The sequence below is a fragment of the Suricata suricatta genome, chromosome 3, assembly GCF_006229205.1.
Source record: "Suricata suricatta isolate VVHF042 chromosome 3, meerkat_22Aug2017_6uvM2_HiC, whole genome shotgun sequence".
Classification (NCBI taxonomy): Eukaryota; Metazoa; Chordata; class Mammalia; order Carnivora; family Herpestidae; genus Suricata; species Suricata suricatta.
Window position 1 is genome coordinate 148,589,356 of NC_043702.1, and position 26,235 is coordinate 148,615,590.

The following is a 26,235-nucleotide window of genomic DNA, read 5'->3' on the forward strand; positions in this document are numbered from 1 at the left end:
GAATCCAACTTCGGCTCAGGTCATGATCTTGCAGTTCCTGAGTTCGAACTCCATGTCAGGCTCTTTGATGACAGCTCAGAGTCTGGAGCTTGCCTGGGATTGTGTGTCTCCCTCTCTCTCTCTCTCTCTGCCTGTCCCCGGCTCATGCTCTCTCTCTCTCTCTCCCTCTCTCTCCCCTTCAAAAATAAATAAGCATAGAAATTTTTTAATTAAATAATGTAAGGTTTGTAACACTGAGCAAGGCCTTGATAAAAAGGTAGCTACTACTCTTATGGCTTGGGAAATGAAAATAGCTCTACAGGGCTCCAGAGTAGGGTGATTTGGGGGAGTAGTGAAAAGATCAGAGAGGCAAAAGTAACATGTGGGGAGTGGCCGCCCAGGCTGTTTGGAATTTCTTTAGAAGGAATGGAAACCACTGAAGGAACACAAGAGGTGGGTCGGTTTTATATTTCAGGAAAACCGCTCACATACGGAGTTTGGCTAGAGGTCCTGTAAGGTGCCTCCCCCTGCTGACTCCTCAGAGACGCTGTGCGTAGTGCTTACCATCTTGGCTTCTGGAGACGCCCAGCTTGGGTTCCAATCTCAACTCACCGTGATCTCACAAGCCCTTGGGCAAGTTAGGTCACTTCACAGAAATGTGGTGAGGATTGCCAGAGAGGATGCAGTCCCCAGCTCAGGGCCTGACGCCTACTAAGTACTCACCAGTAATGACTGTTCTGGCTCTAGGAGGCAGCAGGGGGCTTCTCCTCATTTGCCCCACAACACAAGTTACTTTCCCAAGGAAAACTCAGCAAGTCCATAATCCATGGCTAACTGCCGCCTGCCCACCCTTAGCCTATGGCTTGGGGAGATTCAAAGAGGACCCCAAGCCTGATCCTGGGCCCCTAGGGCATTGTATTATTGTATTAGCTTCCGCCTGGACAGAAGACAGCTCTGTGCGTGCAGCTGAGCCCCACAGGTGGCCCAGGCCTGTGGGGTCTCTGGTCTGGCAGAATCCAGACAGAGACAGAATCTCAAGGAGGCACTGACCAGAAGCTTCTGGCACAACAGCAGCTTACCTTGGGCCACGGGCATCTGGTGCTACGGTTTTCTCTTCCCAGCCACACCAGTCCCCCAGAGACTTTCCATACTTTTGCGGATGCAATTTCCCTCACTAAAGGCCTTGGTTTTCGGGTACTGACTTGGTTCTTATTGCCAGGGACACAGGGAATCTGCTCGGCCTCAGTCCCAACTGAGGTGATTTTGCTAACAGTGGGTGAAGGGGTGGTGACGGGAATGCTGAGGGCAGAGCCCCTCTGAGGGCAGAGCTCCTGCACACAGGCCTGTGGTGCCCACGCCCTGAGGTGGCAGATACCTCGATGTTAACAAGGCAGTGGAATACCCAAGCCAGCTTAGGAAAGAAAACAATGTTCACTCTCTTCTCTAAAAATAAGGCTTCAATAAGCCTCACCCTCCTGGTGGTGGGAAGGAGAAACCCCACAGCTTTTAAGGGCATCCGAAGCTTTTTTTTTTTTTAATGTTTATTTTTGAGAGAGAGAGAGAGCAGGGGGCGGGTAGAGAGATACAGAGACAGAATCCCAAGCAGGCTCTGCGCTGGCAGCACAGAGCCTGACAATGCGGCTCAAACCCACAAACTGTGAGATCACGACCTGAGCCGAAATCAAGAGTTGGATGTTCAACCGACTGAGCCAGCTAGGTGACTCAGGCATCAGAAGCTTTGTTGGTGAATTTTTAGGAATGGTTTATTGCTTTGGAGAGCCCCACATTCAAAAGGCTAGACTCAAGGGTACTCAGAGGCCTTCCATCGCTTTACGTGTCCAGACCCTGGAACCAGACTGTCTGGGTTTGAATTCTGGTTCCTTCATGTCCCAGCTTGATGGCCTCTGTCTTAACCTCTCTAAATTCCAGTTTCTCATCTGTAAAATGGGTATGATAGTACCAACTTCATTGGGTGTTGTAAAGATTAAAGGACCTAATATGTGCAAAGCATGTTTGTCCCTGGCACATAATAAGGGCTGTAATTTTTAGTTCTCACCATTATACATGGCATTTCTTGGCCTGAAATGTCTTATTCCTCGGCTTGCCCTAGACATACATCTTGTTCTGGTCACACCGTGGGTCCCTTGCAGATGCTAAGCAGACACACGGGACCATTTCCTGGATTCTTCTCCACTCACACAAGATGAGAGTTTGTATCCAAGGGTCCCACTCTGAAGCAAGTCCCATTCTTACTAAGACACTGGAAAGATTTGCTGTCCACGTCTGTCTGACTCACTTTCGGTGGGGCTTTACGTAGCTGCTGTCAAGCCAAATTCAGAGAGTGGGAGAGGGGGATCACTGTCCCTGGGGATCTTGTAAACCAGTCTTAATTGTAAATGTGCCAGGCCTTCCTCCTCAGCAAGGCCACATGGCCAATTTGGCAGTAACATAGTTCAAGTGTCAATGTTTCACTTTTCTGAAACCTTGCTCTTCTCTGGCTCTGTCACAATTGTGCATGCCCACTAGAGAAAACAGATCCCTTCTATGCATGGATCCTTTCTATACTAAACTTGGAGTCCCTCAGGTGCATTGCCCATGTTCTATATACATCCTGACTCTTAAAACCTAGTGCAGGGCTGAGAATACAGAAGGCACTTGATATGCTGGGCACATCATTGGGTTCGCCAGCAGCTTAGGAATTTGCTCTGCCTCAGGTGGAATGAGGTCCCAAAGCCTGAGCTTCAACTTTTTTTAAAGTTTATTTTTGAGAGAGAGACAGGGAGAGGGCAGGAGAGTGGCAGAGACAGGAAGAGAATCCCAAGCAAGCTCCGCACCATCATGTGGGGCTTGAACTCAAAAACCACCAGATCATGACCTGAGCAGAAACCAACAGTCAGACACTTAACCCCCCAAGCCACCCAGGCGCCCCCTGAGCTAATCTTAAATCTACAACTCAGTCTCTTCCTAAACAGCAAGTTAGACAAAGAACTGACCTTTGTAAGGGAGTTAACATTGCATTGGTCTGCATGTGCGGGCAGGTTATAGAGAAACGAAGGAATGGAGAATGATCTGTGGTGTCTAAGCCTACCATTGCCTCCCATGTGGGCACTGTCCCAGCTCGGGGAACCAGGGAGGAAAGGAGCCCAATCCTGGTCCTCTGCTGCCCTCTCGTGTTGCTTAAATTCCTGCAGGCTAGTCCGGAAGGGCTTGGAAAACACCCATTTCCCATTATCTCATGCCAAGCCACCCCAAGGCTGTATTAGAGGATTAATGCTAGAAGCAAGAAAGAGAACTGTGCTTGCCACTAGTTCAGATTAGGAAATAGACCACTATCTCCCTAGGCAAAAAGGTCATGGCCTCAAGAATAGCCTTCCCCTTTAGGAACCCTGAATGTCCCTTCCTCAAAGGATCTGGCAGATGTGGAGCAAGAGAAACACTGACATGCTCCCTATTTCAAATTCTAAAGCTAACAATTAAGGGCGCAATTTTGCATCAGAATTCTAGCCACCCACCCACGCTTAAGGAAAAATTACCTCATATGTGTTAGCAGGATTAAATAATATATGCAAAAGCCCTATGAATAATACCTGACAGTGCTATATAAGCCCTTAAAGTTAACTTAGTAATGTGGTAGAGGTCACGGCAGAGTGGAAAAACATGACCCATGTACATGGATTTGAGGTAGGCATCAGCAACTGCCTATTAGCCTCAGACAAATTCTATTGATAGCTCAGTTCAATTCCTGTGTCCCCAACACCAGCTTCCTCAGCACCCAGTCTATAACCCTCTAGCAAAGAAAATGATCGGTTCCTGCATCTGCTTCCCCAAGGACCCAGCCACTGTGGATTCAGAGAAAGCCCTCGATTATACATGTTGATTTTATGGTCCCTTTTCTAGTGATGGTGGCCCTGGGGGAAGAAACAGGTTTCCAGTCACTCACCTCTGTCCTCTGATTGGGGTTGGCCTTTCCCTGTGGTTGTCCCTTAATTGTAATTCCTGCACCAAGGGCCTTTGTTCCTAATCTCTCTGCCTTTCCCATTTTCCCTTGGGTTTATAAACCTATTCAAAAAAACAGAGTTAAGGAAGGTGGTGTGAAAGAAAGGACTGGAGCTTTATAAACTCTTCTAACAATTTTAAAGATTGCCTAAACTCATTTGTTGTCCTCCTGGCCAATCTAAACAGGACACACCTACATTAAGGCAGGAAGATCCTCGGCATTTACAGAAATCGAGTAGTGCTCTCTGGTGGCCATGCCTGGAGTGGCAGCCAAAGTGCCTTTAGTAGTGGTTGGGGGCAATGTGTATCAGAGGAAAGACTGTCCAGTCCGAGACTTTTCGAATCCAGGCACACGGCCTTATTCCTTCTTCAGACTCTCCTCTCCTGTTTTCTGGATACCACTTCTGGATCCAGGTAAGTCGCCCCACTCTATGCTGTTCTCTCTTGCTCCTTGAAGCTTGGTGGGGCCACAGTGAAATGGAGCCACAACGGAGAGAGGCTGGGCACTCCCATCCACCATGATCTCTGCTAAATAATCTTCCAAGGCATGTATGACAAGGTTGAGGCCTGTGCCCAGGATCTGCTCCCTCTTATGAAACTGCTCAAGGATACACAGGGATATCTGGTAGGGCCAGCACTGTTACAGAACACGTTATTGATCACATGTTCCCAGCGTCTGTAGGGAAAAGGAAACATGCGGCCATTTTGCCTATTTGAGGGTGGCCATTTTAAGGGTAATGATGGCTGCTGGACTTCAAGTCCTTTCTAGAAACTCTCTCACAACCAGGGCCTCAAAAGAAAGACCTACTGCTGTGACTCTAGGTCACATTTGCACTTTCCTCCCTCCTCTACTGTCTGGGAACAAGATGAAGTAGGGGCTGGGACGGGGTGAAGCTGGGTCACCAACCCCATGAGCCAATATACTGAGTCCTTTGAGACCCAAAGAGCTTTACACTAGGAACCAACAAACCACACTGAGGGATTGGTTCTTCCTTAGAATGCGGTGGAGGCCAGAATAGTCTCATCAGATTCCAAAGTCCAGCCCTCTTAGGATGGGCCATCTCTTTTCACACTTGTGAAATGTGGATACTTGCGGTCTGCACCTTGAAATGTCACCCTGAGGAAGAGTGACCATGATAGGGAATCAACGACTTAGCATTAAAGAAACAAAATTCTGACTCTTGATAATCAGCTCGGGTCTTGATCTCAGGGTTGTGAGTTCAAGTCCTACATGGGGCTCCATTCCCAGCGGAGCCCACTTAAATTTTAAAAAATTAAAGAAACAAAGTTCCAAGTGTGCCATAAGTGGTTAGTGGTGGGGACAGCTCTAGAGGCTACAGCACATCTTTAATAGCAGCCATCTCCTAGAAGCTTAAAAAATCTTGCAGGAGCTGGACCAAGTGACTTCAAACATAGCAGACAATCTCCAGACCAACTCTAGCTTAAGCTAAACTTAGTATTCATCCTGTAAAAGGCACTGATGGTCTTGGCCTGTGGAGTGCTGGTGATCTGGAGCAGTTGTTCCAAATTGTATACTAATTTGTTAAGAGTAATTATGCTTTATTACATAAACCTCTGAATTGTGTGAAATCTGTATGAAAACTAGATTGGGGAGGCATCTGGATGGCTCCAGTCAGTTAGGCATCTGACTCTTGGTTAGGTCATGATCTCATGATTCAAAGGTTTGAGCCCCACATAGGGCCCTGTGCTGACAGTGCAGACCTGCTTGGGATTCTGTCTCTCTCCCTTTCCCATGCTTACTCTCTATCTTGCTTTCAAAAAAATAAACTTAGTTTATAAGAAAAAAAAAAACCTAGATTTGGGGGAGCCCGGCTATCTCAGTAGAGCTCAGGACTCAAATCTCGGGGTTGTGAGTTCGAGCCCCATGTTGGCTGAGGAAATTAAAAAATAGAAAGTTGCTTATAAACCTTGCTATTACATTAGGTATAGATGAAACTATAAATATAGACTGGAGAAGAGTAGATTATCTAGAATTCTCAAATCCCAATTCCTTCACAATGTCTAAATTCTTCACCCATTTAAAAAGAAGTCCAGGCTGGGGCACCCTGCTGGCTCACTCAGTAGAGCATGCCACCCTTGTTCTTGGGGTCATGTGACTCTTGATCTTATTAGGGTGACGAGTTTGAGCCCCACCTTGGTGGGTAGTTTACTTAAGAAAAAAAAATTCCAAGCTGAAAATTGTAGATAATGCATCATGACTATTTTAACTGAAGGCTCTTGCCTAACTTCCCTCAATTTTAGAGCTTATTAATAAACTGAATTTAAGTACGACAGGCTAACTTAAAGGTACATCTTCATACTTAACGTTGTGACTGTTAAACTACTTGTCCTGATCATAAATAAAAGGGGCTTTCATTTAAGTTCATGCTAGAATTTCAGTCAGCGAGAAAATACACAAGGGGTCAGGGTTTGAAGCTGCATTCCTCTCAAACTTCTTAAGTTTTCCAGGAGTTGGGGTGTGTGTGGGGGGGGGGTGTTGTTTTGGTGAGAGAGGGTGTCTGTGGACATTTACTTTAGAGTAAATAACTTAGGCAACTTTTTAATTTCTCTGTTTCCATCCCATGGGAAACGGAAGGAACAGTCCTTTGGCCTCCACTCACCTGGAACAGAAAAGACCTCACAGTCCCATCCCTCCATCTCAATGCAGCAGGTCATCCTGAAAGTAAAAGACATCCAAACTCACCATGTCCCAGCCCTTCGTTTTGTACAATTAACCCAGAGTCAAAACAAGGGGCTGGATGATCAATCGTTGGCTGGCTTTAAACATTCCATTAACACTGATAAAAATGTAAAGAGGTGTTCCTATGTAAGCAGTCATGAAACATGAAATGTTGTTTACATAAATTTGGAAGACATGAAATATACACTTTACAAATCCTTTATGCTTTCAAGACGGATTTACAACAGTATTACTTTACACAAAATCCTACTTTGTACAATGTTTTGTTTAGGCAGCTTGTCAATAATACTATTACAAGTTATACGTGGAACCTCTGAATTGGGAGGCTTGAGAAGCCACATGCAAAGGACTGGTGACAGGGGCAGAAGGTGTGAGGCATCACTCTGGTGCTCAACTAGGAGCTGAGAAAGGACTCCGACTCGAATACGGAGCTGAAAAAGGCACTGGGATCTTCACTGTTTGTCTCCGCAATTCTTCCCCACAGGAGCACATTCATCAGAAGGCAAACCCTAATCCAGGTTGGTGCCTGGCATAGACGAGCAGTCAGGTGCTGAATGGCAATGGTTATCGACTCTTAAAATGATTTGTTCAATTCTATCTCCTGTCACAGGCATGTAGCGTCTACAATCCCTCTCAGTCTGTGTCATATGGCAGGGGACCTAGGCAAGAGGGAGCCCAGAACCCCCATGCACACTAAATACCAATCAATGCCTGATCCAAGCCAAAAGCAGGTCTTAATGGAGTGCCATATACCCACCAATACTATATATGAAATTTTAAAAGGGGGAGGGCAGAAACCCATTTCCAAAGGGCCTTCAGAGTTCAATAGGAAACACAAGGCAAAACCAAAGTTTACCCTCTTCCAGGCACCCACTCTGTTCTGCAAAAATACCCAAAGGATAATGTTGCTTTTTATGATGGATAGAGTAGCAAATTAAGTGAATCTCATATACTTCTGACAAAATAGAAGACCTAAAATCTCATGATCTTTATGTTTTGTTTTGTTTTTTTTTAAAGCTCCACATGGCAGAATGAAGCAGTTTTGGAAACTCAGGCTTTTACCAACCTCCACCACTAGAGCCAGCATCTCTGGCTTTAGGTTAATCCTGAGACAGAAAAAGGACTCCCACCTCCCAGGACATGATATGAAGTTAAAATTACATAATCTTTCTCCTGGCGAGAGCCTAATATAAGCAAGCCCTTTCTTTATTCCATATAAGAAATTCCCTGGAATTTGATTTGGAAAGAAAAATTAAACTACAACTAACTGGGATGTGGGCAGGGGCACCCATCTGCCCTTTGGTGCCCAGTTCACTAGATTCCTTCCTCCTCCTGGCTCAGGCTCCATCTGAGTCCTTCCCCCTCACACCTCATGCAGCTGCAGGCCTACAGACGTGAAACAGCCGATTCTCTGTGTGTTTTTTCTTCTTTCTCTAGGACGCAGGCTGGCGTCACAGCTAATACACAGTAAACATGGTTTTTAGGTAACATTATTTCATAGTTGTTCTGGGTACTTAACAACGTAGCAATTAGAAGGTAAATGTACGTCTGTTCATTTGCCACACGAGCACACAAGGTAGGAGGAATGTTTACAAGGGACTTGGAAGACACCACCCAGGCGTTGTCATTGACCAGCAGTAGAATTTGGGGCAACTGACACTCTCTTTAGCTTCAGTATCATCAGACGTAAAAAGATCAGTGGTTCCCACATGGGGAGGCGGGAGGCGTGGATGATAATTACATACGCTCTTGCTTCTTCCCCTGTAACTCAGAGAATCTACCTAAGAATGCTGTCAGGGATTGTGTACAAGCCAAAGGTGAGGAAGACAAACTAGCAGGGGCGTGGAAGGTGCACACCCAGATAGGCGAAAGCTCTCTAAAGGCAGAGGCTTCATTTTGGCCGCAGGGCCCCCTTTTGGCTTATATTCTCAATGGAGCCGGGGCCACTGGCATCCTGTCGCAATGTCAGGGGGGGTTCTAAGAATTTGGATACCTAAAGAAGGCCAAACCACTATTATCCCAGATTACACTCTGGAGACGACTTCTTCTCTGTTGGCCCCAGAATCCCCATCAGACAAGGAGAAACATCACAACAACTTCGGGAGAACTGCAGACAATTACAAGTCATTCTTACAAGAGATTTAATTATTTGAATTGCATAAAAGGGGATAGTACATTTAAATCTCTGCTACATCACAAACTGCTGTTTTTGTTGTTTTATTAAAGACCCACTGGTTCTACCCATCTCCAGGTTTATGGCTATAGAATGTGGGGAAAGTGTTACCAATAGAAGAGGAAAAATCAAGCAACAGTCTGCTCTGTTCCTCAGAATGTCTTCTGCACTGCAGAACAGAGCCCTTCAAAAAAGAAAAGAGGGGGAGAGGCTATGGACAACTGATAACCAGTTAACAACAGCTAGAGTTAGAAAGAGGGACAGAAGTGAGGGACACCAGCAGAGCCTGGGTATCTGTCACAAGCTGTCACTGTCCCTCAACCCAGACTTTCACAGTCTTCGATGAGGATCATCTTCCTCAGATTTCCTTCTGACATCTTAACCCACAACTGAGTTTCCCTGTCAATTCAAATGTAATAAAGACATCATTTCCACAAGGAGGATCAATGTGAGGACTGGAACAATTTGCCACCATTCTGAAAAGCGTATTTAAAAACAGCATGGCTTTAAAGACACATTCTATTCCATGGAGACGGGGTGGGGTTCTTTATTAGTGGAGACTGGAGGCATATGGCCCACCGCACAGAGCAGGATACAAAAGAGCTGTCCACTGCTGCTGGAGCCCGGCTGGGCGGAGGCAAGAGCAAGCAGCCCCCTTCTCGTTCTTTGAAGCCCACAGGTAGAGGGGCAGAAGAAGCTGTAGTCTAACGGCTCTAAATAATCAGCATTTAGTGTTAAATTAGGACCAAGGATTTATTCCACAATATAAACTGCAACATTTGATACAAGCTACCAAAAAAATAAGGAGAGGAAGGAAAGGGCGGGGAGAAAGCCAAAATACAGCTGTGGCAATGACTTACAGAGCAGTCTCTTTTCTACATCACTAGTTCATCAGTGACACTAGAAACTAGACATTTGTGTTCTGTACATCAACCCAATGCTAAAGCACCAACACACTGTTTGGAAGTTTGTTTTGTTTTGTTTTAATTCCAGCCACTGAAACCAACATAGAAGTTATTGCTTAGATAAATAAACCTAGTCTACCAGGAAAAAGAAAAGTGGATAAAGAAACAAACAAAAACCCCAAAAGTGAAAAACTTAAGTTCCCCAATATGGTAACAGAGTAAACAAGAGAGAAATTCCTCAAATGAGGATTTACTGGAATTTCTGGTGCCCTCCTGGGCCCTGAAACTGAGTTGGACTCTTAAGCCGGTAAATCCCAGACAGAGGTAAGATTTTAATGCTGTCCATGAAAAGGTGCAAGCTTTAATGCCTTCCCAATTGGTGGAAACCCCTGCAAAAAAAACAGTCAGCATTTCAAACCTCAACAACCACAAACAGCTCTTAAGGAAAAAAATACAAAAAGTGTCAAAAATTTTTTTAGTTGTTTTTTCTTTTTTTCAAAGAGTTCTGGAAAAATGATCCCGTAAGGAATAGAAATAGCACCGTTTACAGGCTGGTTTGAATACCAGTCCTGTAGCTTTGCTGAGAAATTGAAGAAATCTTCTTGGTTGGAGTCCTGAATTACATTAAGTGGTTGAGGGCGGGGGGGAGGTGTTTGTGTGTGTGTGTGTGTGTGTGTGTGTGTGTGTGTGTGTGTGCGCGCGCGCGCGCGCGCATGTGTCTGTGTGTGTGTCTGTGTGTGTGTGTTTTATTTTCGGCTTGGTGCGTCCTTCACAGTACAGCGCACACAGATGTAGTCTTCCTTCTCTGCCATCTCTGGAGAAACACCAACACAGACCTGATGAAACCACTGATTGCAGCTGCCATCACACTGGACCCAGTCCACCTGGTTACAAAGAGCAGGGAGATGGGGTTTTCAGAGGAAAAAATGTGATTCAAAATTGGGCAGGCCAGCCTCAAGATATTCAGGCCATTTGCCACTAACGGCCACTGTCCCACCACTGGGACCTCTGGCACAACAGCTACGCCACATGAGTGTAGCTGGCCCGCCAGCCAAAGCAACCAAGTCAAAGCCATTCTTCAAGTCGTGACTGCTTTGGGGTTAAGACAGCGCCGCCCTGTGATAAGTAAGCAAAAGGGCATTACATCAGCATCCCTCCCACCTTCTGAGCGCCGGGAAGGTGAAAGCTGGAATAGCAGGAAAAGGAAAAAGGGAAGAATAAGAGTTTCTTCAAGAAAAGGGAGGAGACCCAGGAACGATGTTAAGAGCAGAGATATCAGTGGGGGAGGGCTGAGCAATCCATTCAGATCAGCTCAAAGCAGATAAGCAGAAGAGAAAGACCAGCGAGATGAGGTGTAGCTTACAGGGTTTCTGAGTTAAGGGAAAGCACGTCCTCTACGGCCCAAACCTCACTGACCTCATCTCCTTCTGGCTGCAGGCAGCTCCCAGCTGGGCAGATGGCATCTTCATCCCCAGAGTCCTCCTGTTCAGAATAGGATGTGTCTGAGGGCAGGGAATGGGTTTCGGCAGAACGGACTAATTCATAGCTACGCTCTCTCTCTAACTTGAAATTGTTCATGTCCTTGGAGTGGCTCAGTTTGATTTTCTTCTTTTTGGGGGTCTGCAGTTTTTTAACTCGATCCCACCGATCACTGGAGAGGCCTTCTCTTTCCAGGCGTCTCTTCAGTTTTCTCTCAAGACTGTTGATTCCATCTCGCTTCCCACGGCAGCAGTCATTCTGGGTGGAGGACGGACAAAGTCAATTTTAGCCGACAGTCTGCCCAGCCGGCACTCAAGCTAGTGAAATTAAGCATTAGCTGTATGAGATGCCAGATGATCTCCAATCAACATTAAAATACACTGCATCCTGGGTCGCCTGAGGGGCTCAGTCAGAAGAGCACGTGACTCTTGATCTCAGGGTCGTGGGTTCCAGTCCCAGGCTGGGTGTAGAGGCGACTTAAATAAATTTTAAAAACTTAAAAAACAACAACAACAAAACTGCAGGGCACCTGTGTGGCTCAGTTGATTGAGGTCTGACTTCAGCTCAAACCGTGATCTTGCAGTTCGTGGGTTCAAGCCCCACATTGGGCTCCTCTGTCCCCCTCTCTCTCTGCCCCTCCCCCACCTGCATTCTCTCAAAATTAAACATTAAAAAAAATACTGCATCCTAATAACATTGCCACCCCCTCCCCTTACATCCTGTAGGCAACCTGTTTAACTGACAACTGTTAGTGCTATCAAAAGCAGTAGAAAAAGGAAATGTTAAGACACGATTAGGGGCACCTGGGTGGCTCAGTCGGTTAAGTGTCCGGCTTCAGCTCAGGTCATGATCTCACAGTTCGTGGGTTCAGGCCCCGCGTCGGGCTCTGTGCTGACAGCTAGCTCAGAGCCTGGAGCCTGCTTGGGATTCTGTGTCTCCCTCTCTCTCTCTGACCCTCCCCTGCTTGCACTGTCTCTCTCTGTCTCTCAAAAATAAATAAAAAGCAAAAAAAAAAAAAAAAAAAGTGTCCACCACTTAAAAAATAAATAAATAAAATAAAATAAATAAAGACACGATTAGCTTTCAAATTAGCACCAGGAGATGGGATAGATGCCTATGTTACTCTTTTTGCCAAATCTGTGAGTGACTGACTACTAGGCAGTTTCTAAGAGTGTATGGTTATCCTTTGATGTACAGACCTCTAAGGAACCATGCAAATACATTCCTTAAGGACATAGGTCCCCATCCCTTATAGAAATAAGGTGCATTAATTGAACATAATCGACAATGGTGTTATACTACTATTTGGTAGCATCACGAAAACTAAAATTCCAAATGATACTGTCTTCATGCTATCTTTAGTGAGATTCTTCCCAATCCTGACTATATTCTCAGGAGGTGTCAATGTTACAGGTCAGCTAGCTCACGAACAGAAAGTAGCAGCATCTTTATATTCTAAGAAACAAGACATACATGGTAGGTACCTATCCCCTTCCAGTCAGTCAGTACTCCAAATGGGCACCGTAAGTCTGGTGACTGAGTCCTCACCCCAGCTGTCCTGTCAGGGGTAGAGCAGTTAAAGCATCTGTTAAGTGTTAACTCCAAGATATTCTCCGAATTTTGAAAGCTTTATAGCAAAAGGCCTTCCCAACTGAAATTACATCTTCATCTCTACAGTATTTTTCTTACAGAAAAAAAAAAAATAATTCCCCTTCTAGCTATTGTCACACAGCAATGAGGAGAAGCACCAGGCTAAAAAGGAAAAAGAAAATGTCACAATCACTTACAAAACAGCACGAAACTCCAGTATGTGAGCCCAAAGTGAGGCCTCGCACCTGTCTGCTCTCTGACAGCCTTAGGAATGGAGCTGTGAGCCAGAGGGTTTGCGTCCTCTTCTGGATCAAAGACAGCGTCTCATTCACCGAACTCTTTTGATAGACACAAAGAATCATCCGCACCCTAGACTGTCTTCCCCAGCTGTCCATCAGACACCCACCTTCTCACCGCTGGGTCTAGCTGGTGAGCTTCGGTCGGTCTGCTGAGCAGGGGTCGGCTTTGCAAGCAGAGTCTGGTAAAGTTCCTGAATTTCAGGAAGGGACACCTGGAGCAACTGGGCTTCCATCAATAGTTCATTCACTTCCGGACTGATACCTGGTAAAGAGCACACCACAGCATAACAACAACAACAGAGAGCGTTGCACATGGATGTTCAGATCTGCAAGAAAAGCAGGACCACCCCTCATACCACTGCCACCCCCTCCTTGTAAAATTACGTTCAACTGGAATGAGGTTCACTTACTGTGACTACAAGCCACCATATAGCAGAGCCCAAACTCGATATTCTGTCTTCTGATCACTAGGGAAGTACTAGTTCGACACTGAATCCCCCTTCCCTTACTGCTGCTAACACAGAGCAGGCACACCTCTGCCTGGGCAGCTTTGCTTCCCCGGCAGGGCGTGGGCAATGCAAGGGGGCCAAGGTGCTCTGGTCCCAGCACCAAACACATGCTGTGCCAATAGGACTAAGGACAGGACTCCAGCTGCAGCGTCGGGCAGCACTCACGGGGCAGTCTTGTGCACGTGAGTACCGCGGACCCTTGAACAGCATGGGACTTAAAGGTGCTGAACCCATGAAAATCATGTGTTACTTTTGACTCTTCCCAAATTCAACTACTAACAGCCTACTGCTGACTGGAAGCCTTACTGATAGTATGCAAAGTTGATTTAACATTTTTGTATGTTTGTTTTATACACTGTATTCTTCTAGTAAACTACGCTAGAGAGAAAAGAATGTTAAGACCATAAAGAGGAGGAAATACATTTACAGTACTGGACTGTGTTTTCTGAACAAATCTGTATAACCAGACCTGCGCAGTTCCAATCCATGCTGTTCAAGAGTCAACTGTATAAAGAAAAAAGGAGGTAGGTTTCAAGTATGGATTATCTCTAAGATCCCAAGGGAATCCATGACTTAGCATCTGACTGAAGTGACTGGGTGGTATTTAAATGTCAGTTGGCATGGGATTAACCCTTTCATCCCTGAAAATGTATAAAAGCCTTTCTCTATTTACTTTGCATTTATAAACCTTCAAACACAATCCTTCTCTACCCTGCAAATACATAGTAACTCATATCTGACATTTGAGTATGAAGTCTCTCTCTCTCTCTTTTTTTTTTTTTTTACATCTGAACATCTATAACAAAAACCTACTGCAAGATCACTTGTTACTATCCAGCCCTAATGATAAGAAGAAATACAAACCATGGAGGGGGATACAACTTCGTCCAGTGGAGAAGGGAGAGTGTAAATATGAGGTTCTGTTATCCCAGTCATCAGGCAAGGAAAAGGATGTTGTGCCAGTGGGTTGAGATCCCTAATGGAAGGAAAACATTTTTATAGTAGGGCTCTTTCAGGATTAAAAATTCTCCCACCAGTCCAAGGAAAGTGGTTTGGGTTATCAACTAGGAAAACAGGAAAGAAAGACTTTTCCCAACTGAAAAGTCTCCAAGTATCTTAAATTTAGCCAAATCAACTCATACCCACCAGGCCTTTGGTCTTCCTGGTTTTATCTGGACTGATTTCAGAGAGGTCAAGAGTACCATGGGGAAATAAGTCATTATCTTTGCATGAGAACAGATCACATCCTATGTAAGGCTCTTTTTTATTCCCTATGTAAGGCTCCTAATAAAGATTATAACACAAGAAACTATATAGACATGCGACCCTCTGAGTAACCAAGTGAGGAACTGCCAGATCTCATGCACATCCATCTGCATCCCTTCTTCAGTGTTTATTAAAGAAACTAGGAGAAACACTCCAATGACCATGACCTAGTAATTGTGTCCTCTCCCTTTATTAATAAAGGTAAATGTTTAGCATATCTTGTGTAAATAACAAAAATGTCTCCACTGTAGGTGCCCAAATAACCTCAACTCACCTATGCAATAAAAATTTAATTCATCATTTGCTAAGTGCCAGGCACTGTATTTTAGAAGCCTGGAAAGAAATTAAGAAAAATTAAAAAAAAAAAAAAAAAAGGAAAGAAATATGAGAAAATAATTTTTTGTCTGTATCTCTGATCCACTTAACATGTAATTCCTGTATTTCATGTCTGGGCTACTAGCACAAGGGAGCAGTGAGATCCCTGCTAGAGAAATCTGTACTACATCTCAAAGTCAGCAGGTCAAATTTCCATGAAGATTGAACACTGCCCTCCTGATTGTACTTTTCAGGCATCTTCACATTCATTTCCTGCAGTCACCTCCTATGGAAGAAGACAAAAAAACTCTGCCCATCCCAATGATGATCAGAAGAATCTGGCTTTTGGCAGAAAGATCACAGATGGTATGAAACCCACTGCCTTTCCTCCGAAGTGACACAGTACTCTGACACTTCTAAACCGATTCCTTTCTCACCGGGCAGTAAGAGACAGGAGGCAGAAGGCACCTCCCCTTCTACTCAGGGACTCATATGAGAGGAAGTGGGGGAGAAAAACAGTCAAGCAAAAAACAATAAAAATTCATATATATTAAATACATATCTGGATTCATACACACGAATGAGAAAATTGCATGTATATATGAAACGGTGACATCTTCTCTACAGAAACAGACTGCCTGAGAGACACCTTCTGGTGGCTAGGAGCGGAGGAAATGCAAACAAACCTGTATATAGGAACGCGCCCCCGCCAACGCGGAGAGCTAAAAAGTAAGTGTTGCTTAAGTGCTCAGGGCGAAGAGCAGCACCACCAGAGCAGAAGGGTCAGGGAAAAGGGACAGGGTGAGCAGATTCCAGTAACCGGCGAAGACCAATCCAGACTCACCTTGTTGGTCTCGGACGCCTGTCCTGCTGAAGCCTGCCATCTGCCATAGAGGAGTCCCGAGCCCGCTCGATCCTGCACAGATGTGAGATTCCCTGATGAAAGCAGTTGCTGGGCTCTGTGTTGCCAGTTCACGGTTCTTTCGATCATGTATCGAAGTGCATCTCCCTCGGGAAGGCGAACTCGGATTCGCTGCAGGGAGGCCAGCAGGGGCAGAATCTTCTCTAATGGAGGTTTCTCTGACCTCCGACAATGGGGACAAAGCCAGATTCGGGGGCTCTGTGAAATACTGGGTACTGCCACACAGCTAGTGTGGAAGGCATCCCTGCAGAGTTCACACTGGATCATAGGGGCAGCCGGGGCCTTCTGACACAGGCAGACTTTCAGCTCCACGTCTTGGACAGGTGACAGCAACTTCCCTTCATTGGCCAGTCGGAGAGACTGCAAGGCTTCCATCTCCCTTAGGCGAGCTTCCCCAAGTGTTGCCATCTAAAAAGGAGTTCACAGTCAAGGACAATGCCAGAGGGAATCTGGCCCTCTCCTAAAATTCTAGGGTCCCAAAGTAGATGATCTACCTTTGAACCCGGCTCTGTATCACGGTAGTTGTGAGAGTAACCCTGGGCAGTGTATTCCATTGTGGCTAAATTTTCACATGGATAAAATGGAGTTAAACAGAGTTAAAGCCCACTTCACAGGGCTGCACTGAGGATTAAATAAATGAGAGGTGTGTGCCAGAGCACTCTGTGCCAGGCACACAGCAAACAGTGGGAGCAATTACACCACACACACTACTTCTTAAAACACCAACTTCCCTGCACATTTACTTCCTAGAAACTTTCTCTTGAAAGACACAGCTTTTCACAGTTTACATGTACTGACTGCTGAGGTTCTCCATGTTTGTATGGCTCCAAAGCTTCTGAGTTATTTGAAAGAGGTACTTTAGATGGAAAAGTCTCTAGAGCACCCACTACATAGTGGTAGTTTAGGGGCAGAGAGAGAAGAGAGAGAGAATCTCAAACAGGCTCCACAATGTCAGCACAGAGCCCGACACAGGGCTCAAAGCCACAAACTGAGAGGGCACAACCTGAGTGGAAACCAAGAGTTGGACGCTCAACCGACTGAGCCACTCAGATGCCCCAAGACACTGCCTGCTTTGAACTCTGCATACTGTACCTTTCAGTGTCTAGTGTATGCCATCTACCGTAGGCATCTCTGGCTTAAGAACTCATCCATTACCCACTGATTTCACAGCAGAACGTTGAAAGAGATGTCATTTGCTCTCCATTTCTTTTCTAATGTTTGTTTATTTTGAGAGAGAGAGCGAGCGCGAGCGCGAGCACTCACGAGCATGTGAGCCGAAGAGGGGCAGAGAGAAGAGGAGAGAGTGAATCCCAAGCAGGCCCCACACTGTCAGTGCAGAGCCTGTCGCAAGGCTCCATCTCACAACCATGAGATCATGACCTGAGCAGATTAAGAGTCAGACAACCAACTGACCCACCCAGATGTCCCTGCTTGCTCTCCATCTCTAAGTTGGAAGGCATGTTGTTGTCACATACCCCACATATACTGCCTGTACATTCTGTCTACAGAAATAAGGGGACTGAAAAAAATATATATCAAAGGTTTGTTACCTAACTTATTTCCACATCTCTTTGTTTCTTCCTTAAATGTTCATTCACTATTTTCCTCTCCATTCCATTAAATTTTTTCTAATGTTTATTTATTTTTGAGACAGAGAGGGACAGAGTACGAACAAGGGAGGGGCAGAGATGGAAACAGAATCTGAAGCAGGCTCCAGACTCCAAGCTGGAGCCAGATGTGGGGCTCGAACTCATGAGCAGTGAGATCATGATGTGGGGCTCGAACTCATGAGCAGTGAGATCATGACCTGAGCCAAAGTCAGACGCCCAACCGACCGAGTCACCCACGCACCCCTTTCTTCTCCATTCCAAAAAGGGTTAATGCAGAGTTCATTCTGGCCTTATGACTCAGGGCACCTCACCTGGTGAATCATGATGGGTCTGACAGTGGGTGGGTGTAATTAACTGGTGATGGTTTTACCTGTGACAGATTAGGGATCTGGGAACAGAACAGGGGACAGGAGTGCCTCCTGCAGCCTATGCGGTTCTGTTTCTAGAGAGGAAAGCACAGTTTTAGAAATCTACAGTTTCCCCTATTTATCTATATTTCTCTATCAGCGGAGTACTACTATAGGAGGACTTTGGTGGTCCAGACTTTTCTTGGGGAAACCGGATATGAAGTTCAAGGTGATAGGGCTCTTATCGTAGCTAATGATTTTTAGTTTATCACATTTAGACAGCTTTTACTTCATGGTGCATAAGGAATCAATCTTTATGCCTGGACTAGTTTACGTTTTGGCCATCTTATATAGTAGGTGCTTAGTGTCTTCATGTAGATTCTACTTATGGACAGATAGTAATATGGTTCAGAATTATGTACAGTATCACTTCAGCTCTTTACTATGCAGATGATTCTGTTTTATGTGTATTTTCAAATCATGTATACAGGTTAGCTGAACTTAGCACTTCCCTGACATGGCTCTCATTTTAATAGAGAGGAAAGACTTTACAATTCAAGTATACCTGACACTCTGCAGAAAAGCAACATGTTATTATTATTTTATAGCATGCACATATGTGTGCACGTGTAAAGTAAAGTGGTTTCTATTTAATTATTTCATGAGGGACCCGGCTTCATTACCTACAAGCTGGGTCTGTATAAGCACATGTATAAGGCCTTAATGTTAAAGACAGTAAAAGATGTGGGGTACAGAGCCTGCTTGGGATTCTCTCGCTTTCTCTCCCTCCCTCTCTCTCTGCCCCTCCCCTGCTCGCACACTCTCTCTCTTAAAAAATAACCTTAAAAAAAAAAAAACAGACAGTATCTTTACAAAAATAAACCACAGAAGTCATAGTGGAAAGCAGAGGTTATCTATTAAAAAAAAAAAAAAAAAAGGCAGAATGATGCTCAAGCAGCAGAATCTGATTAGAGCCTGACTCAATATACAAATATGCCCTAAGGAAGTCTGTGTCAAAACCTCGAAGTCAAGGCAATCCCGTGTCCATCCCCAGAGAAGTCAGGCAGCTACAAAGGAACAGACCAGGGAGAAAGGTGCCTTGACCAGAGACAGAACCCATCTCATCCAGTCCTCACAGAAGATTCAGTTCTGCTCTACCATAGGGAACTCTTTGTGCCACCTAAAGAATCCAGCTAGAACTATATCCAACTAGGGAGTTTCTGTACAACAAAGAAAACCAGCAACAAAATAAAAAGGCAACCTACAAAATAGGAGAAAATATTGGCAAAGGATGTACCTGATAAGGGGTTAATATCCAAAATAAAGAACTCTTAGAACTTAATATCAAAAGCAAACACGGGCAGAGGATCTATTTTTCCAAAGAAGACAAAGATGACAATAGGAACATGAAAAGGTGATCAACCATGAAACTGCAAATCAAAATCATAATGCAAGATCATCTCACACAACAGAATGGCTATCATCAAAAATACCAAGCAATACTACACGTTGGTGAGGATGTGAAGAAAAGGGAACTTTTCTGCACTGTGGATGGGAACGTAAATTAGTGCGGCCACTATGGAAAACGATATGGAGGTTCCTCAAGAAATTAAAAATAGAACTATCATATGATCCAGCAATTCCACTTCTGAGTATTTATCTGAAGGAAAGAAAATCACTAACTCAAAAAGACATCCGCACCCCCATGTTCACTGCAGCAGCATTACTGTCCTGCAGCTAGGCATGGAAGCAACCTCAATGTCCATCAATTGATGAATGGATTTAGAAAATGTGGTTAATGTATACACGATGGAAATGTTATTCAGTCACTAAAAAGAAAAAAAGGAAGTCGTGGCATCTGCAACAACACGGATGGACTATAAATGCATTAGGCTGAGTGAAATAGGCCAAAGACAAGTTGTAAACTTCTAGTCATAAAGTAAGTCCTAAGGATATAAGGCACAACATGTTCACTCTAGTTGATGCTGTACTGAACTCTATACTTGGAAGGTGCTAAGGCAGTAGATCTTTAAAGTTCTCATCCTAAGAAAAAGGTTATAACTTTGTGTGGTGGTAGATGTTAACTAGACTTACTGTAGTGATCAAATCACTATGCTGTACACCTGAAACTAGTCTACATGTCATTTGTAGCTCAATAAAAAAAAATTTGTCAGCATCCAAATCACATCTGTATCTTCTTCTGTCCTGATAATACTGCTCACTAAACATGAGCTTCTTAAAATGGTATCTTTGAATCAACAGTGCTTCATAAATGCAGTTAGACTCAAAGGTATCCAGTACACTTTTAAGTGTACTTTTTAAGTATGTGTGTTTATGCATATGTATATGTATTTATTTACTTACTTAGTAAGCTCTACACCCAACATGGGGTTTGAACTCACAACCCACGATCAAGAATCCCCCGTGCCACCGCCTGAGCCAGCCAGGCACCCCCGCAGTGTACATCTTGTTGTAAATTAGTAAGTTGGCACTGAGGCTCACTCACCTGTTAACCCTGACATCCATATTCAGCTCCCTGATCAGCCCACAGGCACTGACAAGATCGCGTCTGAGAAACTCAGATTGGGAGTCCTCCCTCTACCTGCTGCATCTCTACACACCTACCCAAAGCTTTAACATTTAATAATTTTCAGAAAACATATTTGGTAAAACTGAGTGCTCTTACGGTTATTCTTGTAAATGCCTTACCAATATTCCTGTGAATAAGAAAAGGTTAGAAATCATCCTCTCTAAGCAACAGAGAAAGAAGAAAAAGCCCCACTACGTACAGCTGAAGCAGTCTCTTTGCTTTCAGTTAAAGCTCTCTCCAGGTCACTCAGACTCTCTAATTTGGTGCCTTTCTTCTTTCCACTTGGCAAGGGTTCCTTTAACTTTCTCTGCTTCCTCTTCAATCCCAAAAGGCCAATGTCACATCGAGGACACAGCACCTAATGTGGGACAAAGCACAACCTCCAGTAGAATGGACTTCGGATAAAGCATTAGAAGTCCTCAAAGAAAAGCCTAAGCAGTGGAAATGATGTAAATTTCTTCCTTCGTATCTTAACATTTTCTTTGTAACATGCTGCCCTGAAGCCAGAAAACTCTCCGCTTTGAAGAAAGGAAGAAAGAAAAGAAGGGAGGGAAGGGGGTGAGGAGGAATTTCACAAAAGACTGACTTTGATTTTAGACTGGATTAAACAGTAAGTTAAATGTGATATATACCAATTCCAGTCATAACACACTACCAGCCATCGGCTTACAAAAAATACAAAAAGTGCAACGACAGCACTTTATGAAAGGTGGGTGAAATTATTTATAGGCTTATTAAATGCAAATGGTGAAGCATGGCCAAGGTTAATAATTCAATTTCAACACAGACTGAGGAACTTCAACGAGAAAAATATTCTTCTTGAGACACCAAAAGCTATCGTAAATGTATTCAGGTAACATTTAAAGGTTATTTCACTGGAAATTTAGAAGAATCTTCCTGGCTCTACTGAAAAAAGTAGCTCACAGAATGACAGATCAATCAGTGATGACACCTTTGTGAGGGAAGGGACTCCGTGTTCTACCAGCTCAGAGATCTCAGGTCTTGTAGAAGGGCTGGTTGAAAACTTACCTCTAAGAGAGAATATGGAGAATTCTCAGTCAAGAATGTATTAGCAGCACACTCTTTCCAAGCATGGACCTCAGCTACTAGTAACTCCAGTCTTGGTAAAGAATTCAGATGTACCGGGATAGAACGGCCTCGTGTAACAAGTTCTATGAGTGTGTCTAACACTGGCACACGTCCTCCAACCTAGTGAATCAAGAAAAATTGTAGCATCTTAGAAAAAAGAATAATAGTTCTCAGTAAAGTGGGAAAAGCACGACTTAGAGGAGATCTACATTTCGACATATTAAATTCATACATGAAGCTGAACAAAACCTCCAGCTGACCAACAGCGATGGGGTTAGGGATGATCTGTGATCCTTCCCTTAACGAGTAGTTAAAGAACCTAGTTTGTGCTAGGCCCCAAGGATACAACTATGAACATGACTTAAACTGTGATCCCTTTGATCCCTTTGTTCTGACTTTTTATGCCCTTCTAAATTCACTTGTCATCTTGGTCCCTATACATAGCTTGAGAAAAATTCAACAGAAATGTAGACTTGCAATAACTCAAAAGGTTTTCACACTGACTTTGTACAGAGAAAATCAACAGTATTTTATTCCAATCCATCCAATGACAAATTAACTGTGTAAATTATTCAAAAAACTGGGGTGCCCAGGTGGCTCAGTCAGTTAAGCAGATCATGATTCCGCTCAGATCATGATCTCATGATTCCTGAGTTCGAGCCCCACGTCAGAGGGCACCCCTGTCAGTCCAGAAGCTGCTTGCAATTCTCTCTCCCTCTCCTCTGCCCCTCTCTCCTACTCACGCACACATGCATACGCACTCTCTCTCAAAATTAAACTTTAAAATTATTCAGAAAACTAAAATGAGGTGAAAAGTCCCATTGCTTCTCAAACTTTAGTATGTGTTAAGAATCATCTGGAAAGTTTGTTTAAACAATTTCCTGGGCCCCATTCCCAGATATTCTGATTAAAGTCACCAGGGAAGAGTCCATGAATTTGCATTTCTTAACAAGTTTGCAGGTGATGCTGATGGTGTTGGTACTGGGCCTTTGAGAATGAAATACCCAAACTGGGATAAGAATAAAAGGATTAGGTTGCAGGGTGGGAGACAATGAGGTCACTCTAATACAATGGTAGATCTTAGCATCACCAGGTAGGTCATCCAAATATGTCTCCTGATGTGATGCAATATGAAGTATACACTATCACCTGATATGCTGATATTGTTCTAAGCAAAAAGGATTTAACTTGAATCCATCAAGACTAAGAAACTAACTTCCAATTTACCGGAAATACAGAAGATAGAACACACCACAAAGAAATAACCAGACAAATCCATAAGGTAGAACTTACCACAAGGTAATTGTTCTAGACACTGGCATGAAAAAAGGCAGGGTAGGGAGGAAAATACTGCAAGATTCAATTAGTTGCAACATATGCTCATGGACTAGATAAACAACCAGAAGGGACATTCTTGAGGAAAATGGGAAAAAGTGAATCTAGACTAGGAAGCTTGAGGTTTCACTGCTTTTGATATTTATTCTTACAAGATTCTAACTGTAGGGACACAAGTGTTCTGCTGGACACTTAAAACACATGATTCACAAGTTAAATGCTAGCTTATAATATTCAATGTAGAAATAAATGTATAAATTTAAATACTGAATAACACCATAAAATACATAATCCACTAAATATGAAGAAGATCCTTGTTGTTAGTCACATCTCTCCATTATGTCCTTAAATATATGATGCAAGTAAAGGCCAGGCTATTATTTCAAGAATGGAGCAAAACTTGCTTTTTGCCCTTGTGGGCACTACTGAAAACACAGAAGTAATATGTACATTACAAAATATGAACAGAGTATAAGCCGATCCAGAAATATGTCCTCTTTCTGATTTCACATGTTTATCTCTCCTTATTGCAGTGACCTCACCTTACCTTTCTGGCTGCCATCAGTCATAAGTGAAAAGGGGGACCAAAACTAAAACTAATCACTACAGTTCCAACCATCATTAACAAGAACCTGCACCGAAAACCCCCATCAAGGAAGTCTATGTACACAGTAAATACTTCCCTTGGTTTTTTTTCCTTTGGCTAATTGGGGTCATCCCTTAATTATGTAATAATATTTATCAAACAATATATCTTCCTCTCCCTTTTGACTAAAATATATATCCAGATACTTTGTTGCAAATATTTGGCTAAAACTGTGTGCTTTGGCATTTCTTATTTGAAACCGATTAGCACTAGTTAAAATTAAACAAATATTCAGAAAACCAGTTCTATTTTATTCTTAGAATCCAATGGCGTCAACAAAACAACTTGAAACTCAAGAATGAGATAAACTAAATTTTTAAAAACCTAACCCATTATATAATTCAAAGACTTTTTTTTTTCTCAACAGGTCCCATTATTAGACTTACTACTAATTCACAAGGATTACAAAGATAAAGGAAGACATTCCCGCCAACCACTTTTCAAATGCAGTTATCCAGCCGAAATTGGGTAAATCACAGAATGCATTTCGTCTGTGGCTTGATAATGCTACAAGTGAATTTAACTCTCTTCTTTCTTTATAGGCAAGTCCTTAAATATAACATCCAACACAGGACCACATATACTTGGTGCTACTCACTTTGGAAAATTACTTTAAGTTTCTTTTCTTTTGTAGGGATCAGGAACAGATTTGTTTAAATCACTACTTGGTGAAAACTTCTGCTCCCTGGGATCTAGTTTGGCCATGTAATCAAACAACCAGATTAACAAATCAACAAGAGACAGCTGCACTCCTCAAAGACTGAAAACTACCTTTCCTGTCCTTTCACAAAGATGGCACCAAATGCAAAAATAAGCAAGTCCTTGTCCCTCCCAAAGCAAAGGCTTTGAAGGCTTTTGAAGGCCAAGAAAGCAGTGTGAAAGGCATCCATAGTCATCACCCCCCCCCAAAAAAAACCCCACAAATCACCCACATTCCAATAGCCGAAGACACTGGGTCTCCAAAAGTAGCCCAAATATCCTTGAGAGAGCACCCCAAGAGAAACCACTATGCCATCGCAAGTTCCGACGTGATGCTAGCCTTGAAGTTAACTACCAAGTTAGCCATGAAGAAAACAGAAAACAACACACTTGTGTTCACTGTAGATGTCAAGGCCAACAAGCACCAGATCAAACAGGCTGTGAACAAGTGCCAGGACATTGACATGGACAAGGTTGACACCCTGATCAGGCCCAATGGAGAGAAGGCATATATTTGGCTCCTGACTATGGATGTAGCCAACAAAACTGGAATCATCTAAACTGAGTCCCGCTGCCTAAATCTAAATATTTTCACCAAAAAAAGAAAAAAAGAGAAACTGCTTTTCTCCCACAGACAGAGAGAGAGAGGGAGGGAGGGAGGGAGGGAGGGAGGAAGGAAGGAGACAAAGAAAGAGAAACTACTTTTCTCTCACAACTTCAATTTTAGCTTTTTCTTCAATCCTCAACCAACTACTCAAGTTTGTTGAGAGGATCCCAAGCTCACAGAAAAAGTTGGTTGAATTATCTAAACTTTAAATAATAAATTTTTAACCTAATGGTCAGGATAACAGGTGTAGGTAAGTACACGTACACAAGTTCAAATATAATCATGGCGCCTGGGAGGCTCAGTCAGCTAAGTGTCCAATTTTAGCTCAGGTCACAATCTCACAGATTGTGAGCTCGAGCCCTGCATGATGTTCTGCACTGGTGGTGCGGAACCTGCTTGGGATTCTCTCTCTTTTGGTCTCTCTGTCCCTTCCCCACCCATGCTCACCACCACCCCCCCAAATAAACTTAAAAAAAAGAAGTATGAATATAATTATGAATTTGGTCACCAAAAACACTGAATCTGTGTGGTAAGATTCAACATAGTACCCTTTGCAATTTTTCAATCACTGCTCTCCTAAGATGTACTTACACACCCAACACATTTTTGTCTTAAACCAACCTGCAGGGCCTCTACATCCTGAAGCCAGTCTCTGGCTTTCTGCACGGAGTCTTTCAGAGCCGCGCCGTTTGGCAGATAAGCGGGGACCTCCTCAATCTCCTTCACCGCTGTAGCGAGGCTCTTCAATGAGTGCCGAGGGCTACAAAAATGAAATGTAAGAGCCACTTACCACGTTATGTGGTGGCTCATTTTTCTTAAGGCTTCCTAAAGAAACTAGAGAACCCGTTTCAAAGGAAATTCAGTATAGCAAATACATTTTTTCAAATGTCAATAGCTACTAGATATCACAACTTAACTTGGGCTTCAAATGTCTGCACATAACTTAAGAGCATCCTAAGATACAGGAAATGACTCAGTGAAGCATTTAAGTTCTACTTATTCCTGAATTCATGCTGCTATAACCACAAACTTTTCATTTGCAGAAGGTAACTTAGTCATAATTTACTATGTTTTATACTACATAAACAATTAAGACTCATACAATTTTGTTAGGAGAATTTTAATTCTCCAGGGTATCAACATACCAAAAGCATAGATTCAAAACATGTGTTCTCTTG

General features: G+C 43.5%; 1 protein-coding gene across 1 annotated transcript in view; it reads right to left on the bottom strand.

The window, feature by feature from the left end:
- Positions 1-9,583: 9,583 nt before the first annotated feature.
- KDM5B (lysine demethylase 5B) overlaps positions 9,584-26,235 on the bottom strand; it is a 75,532-nt gene continuing 58,880 nt past the window's right edge. Inside the window, exons 21-28 of the mRNA XM_029933387.1 lie at positions 25,679-25,817; positions 21,711-21,890; positions 20,881-21,039; positions 16,057-16,542; positions 14,496-14,607; positions 13,230-13,384; positions 11,171-11,491; positions 9,584-10,638 (exon numbers count right to left, since the gene is read on the bottom strand). Of these exons, the coding sequence (XP_029789247.1) occupies positions 10,501-10,638; positions 11,171-11,491; positions 13,230-13,384; positions 14,496-14,607; positions 16,057-16,542; positions 20,881-21,039; positions 21,711-21,890; positions 25,679-25,817 (1,690 nt within the window). The 3' untranslated portion in view covers positions 9,584-10,500. The remainder of the gene's footprint in view (positions 10,639-11,170; positions 11,492-13,229; positions 13,385-14,495; positions 14,608-16,056; positions 16,543-20,880; positions 21,040-21,710; positions 21,891-25,678; positions 25,818-26,235) is intronic.